Genomic DNA, 10,788 nt, shown 5'->3' with positions numbered 1-10,788 from the left:
CTCTAGCCCAGGCAACACAGTGAGACTCTGTCTCAAAAAAAAAAAAAAGAAAAAGAAAAACTGGAAGCAAATCCTCTGTCTGCCAGAAAAATATAAAACCATACCCAGACCAATTACATAAGTAAAAAACGTGAAAGCAGAGAAGAAAAACACGCTTTTAAAATACATTTGGAACGGACGCCAGGACTCTGTCTGCCTGATGCAAACCCAGTGGCTGTACAGAAAATATTAATATATGTTAACTGTTCTAAAATGTGTAATTTCTCTGAGGTTGAATGCAAAAACCCAAAAGGCAAGTGACAAAACGACAAAAATAATATTTACAGGACATATGACAAGAATCCAATTTTCTTAATATAAAAATTATGAATCAACAGGAAAAGGGTAGCCCATCTGATGAAATGAAAGGCTAATGAGCACGTAAAACTGCTCAACCGCACTGATCACTGAAGAAACACACGTGTGAAGACGTGCCCACACTGCTCGCGAGGCCAACAAAGTGGAAGTTATACATGAATAACGAGACAGTTCCATCTGCATTTTAAAACCACGCTTCTGTACAGAAAACACTTCTGGAAGAAGCGGGACTGAATGACGGCAGCAAGGGCCTCCGCGGAGCAAGGGCAGGTTTCCGAGGCGCTTTCTTTTCTCCCTTCTCAATTCTTTGCCCCATGTAGCACACGTAACCCCACTACGCACGAGAAACCAAGGCCCACGCACAAACTCCATTTGGGCACAGGGCAACGGGACCCTGATCCCCGGAAAAGGCACGTGGACGGCGCCCACTGAATGTGTACCAGCAACGCCCCCGTGTGGCCCAGGCGCTCTCAGGCCGCCTCACCTTGTCGTCCCTCTTGCTGGGGACAGCCAAGTGCAGTCTGTTCAGCACCTCGTTCACCTTGTTGCCCTTCATTTTGGTTTCCACTCGATGAGCCAAAAGCCTGTCGCAAGCCTCTGTTTTCACTTTAATGACACCTTCCTCAGTCAGCGTGCTGGTCTCTATCACAGGGAAGCCTTCAGCCTGCAAACCTATAAATATTTTCTGGAAACACAGAGGAGAAATTACAGCTGCATCATTATTTCCAGTTCCCTATGGAGCAAGTTGTTCTGCTCTGCAAATGAAGGCTGCAAATGCTAATTGTTCAACATCTCTGACTTGTTTTGATAACTCTTGAAGAACAGACATCTCCTAAAAAGTTATTTTTCTGTATATCCTTCTGTGATTAAGAAAATACAAATGAGTAACAGTGCGAAGTCAGCAAGATGGCCAACGAGAAGCTCCTCAAAAACAGTCAGAACAGTGAGTAAACCACTACATTTTCACAAAGAACTAACGGAGGGAGAGCACCAGAGTGCATCAGAGTAACAGAGAGCCCCGCGAGCACAGAAATACAGGCCCGAGGCGGGAGGATTGCTTGAGCTCAGGAGTTCAAGACCAACCAGAGCAAGAGCAAGACGCCATCTCTAAGGAAAACAGCACTCCAGGCTGGGCAACAGAGCAAGACTCTGTCACCAAAAAAAAAAAAAATAGAGTACCAGTCAAGAAACCTGCGTTTTAGTTTGACACTAACTAGATTTTTATAAGGTCCTGTCACCAAACCACTGAGGTTATTATCTCAACTGTAAAATTAAATACTAGACTAGCATTGCTAAAATTCCTTCTTCTAAACTTTGGCTGTCTGAGATGACATTCACAATTACTAAGTAAGAAATACGCAAAATGCCAGGGCGACATACCTGATCATCTTCAGAAAGTTCAGCTATTCTCTTCACATCACATTTGTTTGCTACAATTATAAGAGGCTGGACAAGAAAGAAAAATAATGAAATTATTACTTTCATGCTACAAGCTATAAAGTGAACTATGAGTCACCACACTCACCTTGTTGACGAAGAGAGGTCTGATGTTCTGGAAGAGTTCCAGCTGCTCTTTCAGCCCATGCCCACACTGCTCGGACAGATCCATCACGTACAGGACCGCAGCGCGGAGATGGGCCAGGGCCGTGATGGCCTGCATCTCGATGGTGTTCCGATCCTCCAAAGGGTGATCCAAAATCCCCGGAGTGTCGACAACCTAATGACCAGACTTCGTTACTCGAAACATACTCGCTCACGACTCCTCGTCCAGTACATCCCAGAAGTATTTGCACAGACCCAAACCACACCTAACAAGACCTGTAAATAAAACGTAGGTCTCCCAAACTGAACATGATCAAACTAACACGGCAGTGAGAGAAAAGTACATACTCTTTCTTACGCTGACATAATGCAGAAACCTGTACTAGCAGCTGGGGTTCCCCCTAAATTGTATCGGAAACGTGAACTGCCTTTACAGAGCCCCAAAGCTCACACGAGTTTCCTTTATGGTGATGGAGAAATTTCAAGTTAGGGGTGACTTCAGGGAATCTATTTTCCCCTCCTCAGAATCCTCCCTAGAGGACGCTGCACACAGCGGACTCTATGCAAAGTACATCATGAAATGTACGAAACTATAGTTCTTTAGAAATTATCAGAATAGAATTCCCTTAACACACCGAGATGCTTGTCCTGCTCACAGACCAGAGTCTCACCTGCCAGCGCAGATACTTGTAATCCATGTGCCCAACAAACAGGGACTTGGTCGTGAACGCGTAGGGCTGGACGTCCACGTCTGCTCTCGTCACCTTAAACAAAGCAATCAAGCCTGCACATCACACAAGTCCTGCACCTCATTTCCTCTCCGTGTAAACATGGCACCTACATGTTAACAAGACTAACTTCTGTTAAAAAAAAACCACACAAAAGAAACCTCACACCATGAAACTGCGTCAGGCAGCAGTTACCAACTTCGATAAATGAACGGCCTGTCACCAGTGGGCCGTGACTCCGGCAGCGGGACGGTGCACGAGGACCCGGTATCCAGAGGCGGCCACCACCTCCTCTCATGCCCCGCTCCTGCCCCACCACCCGCGCTGCCCAGCAGAGCCGTGACGACGGAAGCCTCTGTCTGCACTGTCCAGGCAGGGTCTACAGCCTCCCACCGCTAACAACCTCTCGATATGTGGCTCATGACTAAGGAGGTGAATCTTTCACTTTGTTTAATTAAACTACATTTTAAAAGCTATGTGGGCCAGTGGCCACCGTACCAGCCACAAAGCACTGGCCGCAGGAGGTTCCATGCTGACAGGCATTAGAAACGCCAGCGAGGACCCCGCAGAGCTGTGCTTGTCCCCACGTCCTGGCAACCTGTGAATAAAATGAAACCTACAAATCTGCTTCAGAGCAAAAGTGCTCTGGGAACCAAGTCGGCCGTAACATCAGACAACTTTCTCAGCAGGTGAGCTGCCGCTAGCGGTAAATCCACATTTTAAACACCACCTCTCCTCTTCTCTGGTCCCTCGAGCTCAGCCAAACTGTCCTGAAGCACTGAAATACCGAGTCCCCTAAATGTCACTCATGAATCCTAATTAATAAATTCACCCACATAAAGAAAGACTCAGTAACTGACCCCCATGTGGACCACGTAGCTCACGTGGAAGGTGACACAGCGGCCGAGGCCACAGATCCCCCAGGGCAGCAAGAGGCCCAGCTCGGCGAGTGCCGTCTGCCATGGAGCTCCCTGGCACAGCCACCACCAGGACAGGCTGACAACACCCCCATGACACCCACGCGTCAACAAAAACGCACTCGCATGTCTAAGAACTGGAAGTAACAGTTCTGCGAGATCGATATGAATATAGGTTCAAAGCGCCAATCCTCCCTGAGAGGAAGGCAGGCGTGCTCACGGGTCAGGTCCTGCAGCCCAGGGCCACGTCTACCAAGCCCATCCTAAACCCCACGAATGACCTAAGACGGCCAGATCATCTGCTTTATAATCAAAAATAGACCAACCTTGTTGATGAAGCTGGACTTCCCAACGTTTGGGTACCCACACAAAAGCAGAGTCCTCGTGTTTGGATCAATGGTTGGCAAACGGGATAAATGCTGACGCACTATGAAAGTTTAAATTGAAAAGTTAAGAAGCTCCAAGTTTAAGATTTGCTTGAAATTTTCTCTTCAACTTAGTTACACTCCAAGCCTGTGGTTATATTAACCCCACTCCAACTTTCGTAATACAAAAGTGATGGGGAAAATATAAATTAATGAAAAAAAAACAGATTAGTTGCAGAGACTAATGGTATATACAAGGTATGTGCAATAGTATTTCCCATGTTTGGCTATACCAAGAAGCATATTCCTAGACCTTATCCAAGCTGGTATTTTGACAACAGGTCAGAAGTGGGGCCAAAAACACATCCAGATGATTCTCACTGAGGTGACACCTGAAGAACAGTGTACTTTGAAGCCTGCATGTGTGACTTTCCAGCTACAACAGGGGCCTGTTCTGTTTAATCACTCCATCTGCAACAAAAAGCTCCCAAGCGGCACCCACTGGCTACCAAAGACCACGATGACCTGTAGGATGGCACTCAAAAAGCATCAGGTATCATAAACCTGGTTAAAAATTATGTGCAAGATGCAGAAGGAGGGAGAACAAACCAAACGAGTCAAAATCATCTGTAGCGTAAAAATACATGCAAGGAAGAAGGCAAGTAATTGTTCCAATAAAATCCTACTACACTGATTCAGAAATTGTCCTACTAAGCTTTTAAAGAATAAAAATTTCAATAGGCAAACCTATGAGCCATTGTATTTTTATATGCTTTTCAGTAATTTCTCATGACTTTTGTCTATGCCTTACCTATCAAATAGGAGAAACATAAATTTTCTTAATCATGCCAATAATTTATAAGCATAAGTGCTAGGCATTTTTTCAATAATAACTAGCTGATTAGAATTTCTTATAGGTCAGCCTAGGAACAACAACTTCACGCTGTCAACTCTGAAACAGAACAGGAACGCAAATCTCCAGCGTGAGTCCTCAGCAAGGACCAGTCATCTTAGCAGAGCGCAGAGAACTGCTCCCGCAGACAGACGAGCACCTTGTTCCAGGTACTCCAGGCTCTGCTTCTGTCTCTTGATCACGGTGCACATGCGCCCCAGGGCGGCCCGCTTCAGCTGCTTGCAGCGGTAGAGGGAGTCGCCGTACTTCATAAGCCGCACGTAGTCTTTAGCGACACTGAAAAAAATAAAAACATTAAGCTTTTTTTCACTTTTGATAAAAACGTCAAAGATACTATAGTAAAATAATACCTTACTTGTCCACTAGATTTTTGGCAATATTTATTTGTCCTAGAGCCAACTTGTAATGATCCTTGTCGTAGAGAATATTCATCAAATCGGCATAAAACGGGTGGATGTCCTGTAACAAACAAAACACACACAGCAGTCGTTTCGGTCCAACAGCCTTGCACCCCCACCTACAAATACCACCTGTAGAGTAACTTCCTTCTTCTCTCTCCTCAAGCCTGCAGCTTCTCTTCCCCAGTCCCCTCTCCTGGCCAGAGACCCTGCCAACCGGTCCTGAGAAGCCACGAGCAACAGAGGAAGGCAGGTGCCCACAGGCAGTAGGGAGGTCCTCTGTCCCGTGTGGTAGCAGAGCCCCAGCCCACCTGCGTCCCCACTGCTCAGGATTCAGCCAGAAACTCTTTCCTCCGCCTGGCCATTCCCATCCTTCCTCAGACTTTAAATTCCTCACCCTTCCAGCTCTCTGCGCCATCTCCCTGCACAGATACCTGCTCCCCTACACAGCTTCACTTCTTTCATCTGACACATTGTGTATTTTCACGTCTACTCTCTTCCCCACTGGAATGTAGACAGGAACTGTCACTACTGCCAAATCCCTAGTGCTCACGGCAACTCAGAACGGTTCCCGACACATAACAAGCACTCGGTGAACGACAACTTAATCTCGCTCCGCTCAGGCAAGTGCCTGACCTCTGGCAGCATTTCTGACTTTTATTTTCACTGTATTTTTTAACATAAGTCATTATTACTATTTTAAATATAAAAGAAAACACTGTCACATAAGCCAACCCTTTTCTCTCTGCCATCGCCCACCTTCAGGGACTATTCTTCAGGGGCAGTGGTGAATTTAGGCTCTAGGACTGCACTGCTGATCCCCACACCCTTCGCAACCTCAAACAACCCTGCAACCACGTTACCCGACGCAGGAACGTCCCGAGACTCTGTTAAGAGGCGCTGCCAAGCAGTTTCTGCTCTTGCTTTTCTACAGCTGAAGAAACAGACAAACTGCAATACGCAGCAGAGAAGGAGCTCGGCTTTTCTGGCTCCGTGCAGAAGGCACGGCTCCCCATGTGATCTCTTCTTGCCAGCAAGGAAACCCGTCAGTGCCGAACTGGCCGTCATGAGATGATGAAGCAATGAGATCGCAGTGGACCCTAAGCCACTGACCCAGGTTGAGCCCAGAGGAAACAGAAGCGTTGGAAAGAGGGAGGAGGTGAGGCCCAGACGAGCCAGTGAGCTGCCAGAGGGCCCAAGCGAGCACTGGAGTTCACGACCCATGGCTTTCCCTGAGAGGTTACAAGAAGGCCTGAGAAGACAGTGGTGGGCCTCCTTAGGTGGGGCTTGGCGGGGGACAGAAAGAATATGAAGCAATCCTGAAACCCACATTCTGTTCCGCTTTGTCACTAACTTACTGAGTAGCCTCTGACAAGTCCATCAGTTTGCTTCCCTTCCCTTTCTGTCAAATGAGAAGCCAAACTGGCCACACACTGATTCTCTGGAGGCTCATGTTTGCATAAACATACATAAGCACACAAGTACCCAGAGTCACTTACGTCCAATTTGGGGAAATCTGTTAGAATTTGAGAGAGTCTGTCATGGTAATTCTGTTGAGTAAATTTGACTTTTCTCATGTAAAAATGTCTAATTCGATGAATTTGGTAATGTTTATGAATAACTGTTGGAGTCTTTCGTTGAGTCTTCGATAACGTCAGGTCAATAAAGTCCTGCAATAAAAAGAAAATAAGATACAATTATACCAAAAATGTCTACTTTTCATCCACTTACCCCAAACCTTAAAACACTAATATCTAACAGTATTTGAAGCTACAAAAATTTACTTTGTCTAACTCAATCTTTTATATACAACTTTGTTCATCTTTAGTTTCCGGCCTTTAAGAAACACTTACCAAATGGCTGCAGGTAAAAAGTAAATTTTACCCTGTACTTTCTTGATGCCATCTTACTTCCAAATACCTAAGAACCTTTGAAACTTAAGTAGTCAGACAATTTAAGCATAAATCAGAATACTGAAGAAAAAGAAACAGTCCTTCAATTTCAAGTTTAACATGCATATCTTTGACTCTGAAACTACATAAAGTAACAGGTTAAACTAAAATTCACTGTTTATAATTTCCACCCAGCGCAAATGCTGGTGCTTCTGTACGACAAGGATCCACCCCAGGCTCCCCCAGTCCCACGTTCCTAGCCACACAGAAGCACTTGACTTTCCCTTGAACACTTTCGCTAACTCCCGCAAAGGATGACAGGAACACTCAGGTGCTGAAGAGAAAATAACGAACAAGACACTGTCCCTTCCTCAGGGTCCAGTGACAGAGAGCAGTGAACAGGTGGTCACCACAGTCTGCCAGGTACTGCACTGTGAGAGGCCCACACGGGAGATCCCCTCTGCACACTTCTCCACCCGATGGAGTTTACACAACCTTAAGGGGACAGTCTGAAAGTCACCGACGTCATAAGGTTTCCCTGACACTCTTACAGAGCCAACCACACTCTTCTTTCTCCCAAATCCACCTGTGTCCTCCATTACGAATGTAGCGTTTCTGGAGTGGTTACGAGTGTTTCCACTTACCGCTCTAGAAACTGTCTTTCGAAAAGGCAGATACTGTATCTTACGCATTTTTGTAACCATGGTACCTGGCAAACTCACTCTTCACCTAGCCACTTCTAGAATGAACTGAATCCCCTACTTTCCTGCTGTGATTTACCAGAGTATGACCATCACCCACGTTTTAGACCAGGAGACTCCTCTGTCCTCTAGAAATGCAAACCTCACTGCAGAGAACAGAAGATGGACGGTGTACTGCTAATGTACTTCAAAGTTCTCCGCGTGGGTCTTCGTATGAACCAAACAGCTCTAGTCCAGATAAAACACAATTTTTGTGCAAATTCCTTCAACAAACTTGAGACGGTCGAGAAATTAGCATGAGGACCAAAAATACAAATAAGACATGATTCCTACGCTCAAAAATACTACAGTCTAGCAAGAGATGTGCCAGAATGATTGTCAGGAAGCGAGAAACGATGGAGAGAAGTGGTGGAACGATTCTGTTATGAACATAAAACACGAGTTCCTGACAAGCTCGTTCCAGCGCTGAGACCCGAAGAAAAGGAGATGCTGATGCGAAAACATCCACGTTGCAGCACCGTGCGCGCCGCAAAACACGTGTTGCCAGGTCATGCTTTCGCTCACTTGATTACAACCAGAATCCAGCGTTCACCCCCATGAAAATGTGACTTCTTAAAAGCTCTAATATCCAATGCTTTTTCGACTCGCTCTTGCTAAACCGACAAACGCTATAAACATTTAGTCTGGCCCTGCCCTGCCTGAAAAGAACTTCGTCCCCAAACCCAATAGTGAAAGAGAATGATTTAAAAAATAAGAAATGTTAAATTACGAGAGAAAAGGGGGCTACAGTGAGCCCAGAATCCGAAAGCTCGTCACCGACCACGGGGACCTTCCTCCCTCGCAGGTCGGGGTCCCCCTCCACACACCTGTCCCCTCTGGCGCTCCTGCAGGGAACCCTACTCTGGGGGCCTCTGTCTCGGGTGTATCCCAGGCTCTGGTGGACTCTGGTGTCGGGTGGACCCGGCCCCTGGGTGCAGCCTGGTCTCTGGAAGGGATCCTGGTCTTTAGGGGCCCGGATCTCGAGGGAACCCCGGTCCCTGTCGATGGATCCCGATCCCTAGAGGCCTCCAGTCTCCAGACGTCCCCGGTCTCTGGGGGCCCCAGTCTATGGGGTTGATCCCAGTCTCTAGAGGGACCCCGGTCTCTGGGGTGGACCCCGGTCTCCAGGGGCCTCCAGTCTCCGGAGGTCCCCGGTCCCTGGAGTGGATCCTGGTCTCTGGGATGGACCCCGGTCTCTGGGACTCCCGGTCTCTGAGGTCCAGTTCTCTGGGAGGCCTCATCCCGAAAGGCGGCGCCCAGGACGAGGGCCCGGCGGTGAGGGCGGGCAGGCAGAAGGCGACCCCGCGCCCAGCCCAGGGTTACAGCCCCGGACCATCCCCGGAGACCGCGCCAAGGCGAGAGGCGAGAGTTGGCGAGGCCCCCCCCGGGCCGCCTACCTTGGCGGACGGCACCACCGTAATCTTCTTGAAGTTGTAGTGCGCCATGCTTGCTGCGGTTGCACGAGGGCTCTGGCACGACGGGCGGGACTTCCGCCGTCAAGCGGGACTTCCGCCGTCGGGCGCCGGTGGTACGTCACTTCCGGGCGCCGTGCCGGCCGCGTCGCACAGCGCCCCCGCCCGGCCCGGAGGTCCGCCGCCAAGGCCAGCCCGAGTAAGCTGGGGGCGCGCGGGGGGCGGGTCCGGCGCGTCGAGGGCGCGCGGGGAGGACGCGGCTTCGGGGGCGCGCGGGGAGGACGCGGCTTCGGGGTCGCGGAGGCGAAATCCCCGCTGGGCAAAGGCGGGGCTCCGGACCGGCCACCCTGGGGGTCTCTGGACGCGGTTCCGGGCCCTCAGCCGCGCGCCTGGGCCGGGGTTCGCGAGTCCGGGGTCCCGGGGTCTGGGGGTCCGGCGGTCTGGGTTTCGGGGTCTGGGGTTTCAGGGTCCCTGGGGCTTGGGGGGTCTAGAGGTTCGGGGTTCCCGGGGTCTGGGGACTTAGAGGCCAGAGGGCCCCGGGGGTTCGGGGTCCCGGGGGTTTGGGGTCTCGGAGGTTCGGGGTCCGCGAGTCTGGGCCCTCCGAGGTTTGGGGGTTCGGGGTCCAGGACTAGACCCCGGTGACGCCCAGTGTTTCAGCCGCCCCATAAACAATCATTCTTACAAAGGACGGCAAGGGGCCGACGTTCCCCACTAGGTAATGGCGATATAAAACGGCAGTGTGCGTGGGTCCCTTGGTCTGCTCGTCCGTGCAGGACAGGAGAGAAAACGCTCGTTAACGGGGACGAAAAAGCAACCCTGGGAAAGAACGCGTGTGAACATCCACGTCAGCCTAAATGTGAGAGGATTCCACAAATCCTGTCGATAAGAGCTCACAAGTCCTGATGTTTCTAGTTTTCCCAGGAATCTCGGGTCGTACCGGCCTGAACCTCTGGGCGATCGTTTCGGACCGCCCGGGGCTCGCCCAGCCCTGCCCCGAGCCGGCTGCCCGGGCGGGTCGCTCCGCCTGGGTGCAGAACGGGGAATAATGCGGGACCGGCGGACCGTGGGCGGCAGCTAGCCGGGTGCGCACACAGGAGCGCGGGCGAGAAGTAGGAGGCCTCGGTGTGCTGCCATCGCTGATAACGTTTTGTTCCGGAACCTCGCCGGGTACTAACAAGGGAGTGATCTGAGCACTGCCGTAAAGCGTGTTAAATGCCACGTTTCTAATAACATCACCCCTTAGAAAGCTGGGTCATGCACAAACCCGCAGTTCCGGGGGTGAGAACCGGCCGTGAAAAGAGACTTAAGGTACCTCCTCATTGTGTATCTGTGAGCGTGAAATTGGGAGAGGGTGGGGACCACAAAGCCACTTACCAGGAGCCGTCTGCTTTTTTTTTTTTTTTCTTTGAGGCAGAGTCTCGCTCTGTTTCCGGGGCTACAGTGCTGTGGCGTCAGCCTAGCTCACAGCGACCTCAAACTCCTAGGCTCAAGCGATCCTCCTGCCTCAGCCTCCTGAGTAGCTGG

General features: G+C 49.9%; 1 protein-coding gene across 1 annotated transcript in view; it reads right to left on the bottom strand.

The window, feature by feature from the left end:
• The window catches only part of GTPBP4 (GTP binding protein 4), a gene marked incomplete at its 3' end in the record, with an annotated part of 35,019 nt that extends 25,697 nt beyond the window's left edge, over positions 1-9,322 (bottom strand). The window contains exons 1-9 of the mRNA XM_012664894.1: positions 9,250-9,322; positions 6,720-6,890; positions 5,178-5,281; positions 4,962-5,098; positions 3,871-3,971; positions 2,571-2,663; positions 1,883-2,074; positions 1,738-1,803; positions 842-1,042 (exon numbers count right to left, since the gene is read on the bottom strand). Of these exons, the coding sequence (XP_012520348.1) occupies positions 842-1,042; positions 1,738-1,803; positions 1,883-2,074; positions 2,571-2,663; positions 3,871-3,971; positions 4,962-5,098; positions 5,178-5,281; positions 6,720-6,890; positions 9,250-9,297 (1,113 nt within the window). The remainder of the gene's footprint in view (positions 1-841; positions 1,043-1,737; positions 1,804-1,882; positions 2,075-2,570; positions 2,664-3,870; positions 3,972-4,961; positions 5,099-5,177; positions 5,282-6,719; positions 6,891-9,249) is intronic.
• Between the last annotated feature and the right edge of the window lie 1,466 nt (positions 9,323-10,788).

This window comes from Propithecus coquereli, unplaced genomic scaffold (genome assembly GCF_000956105.1).
Source record: "Propithecus coquereli isolate 6110/MARCELLA unplaced genomic scaffold, Pcoq_1.0 Scaffold94, whole genome shotgun sequence".
Taxonomy (NCBI): Eukaryota; Metazoa; Chordata; class Mammalia; order Primates; family Indriidae; genus Propithecus; species Propithecus coquereli.
Note: the sequence above shows the minus strand (reverse complement) of the source record. Positions and strands in the feature narration are given on the sequence as shown.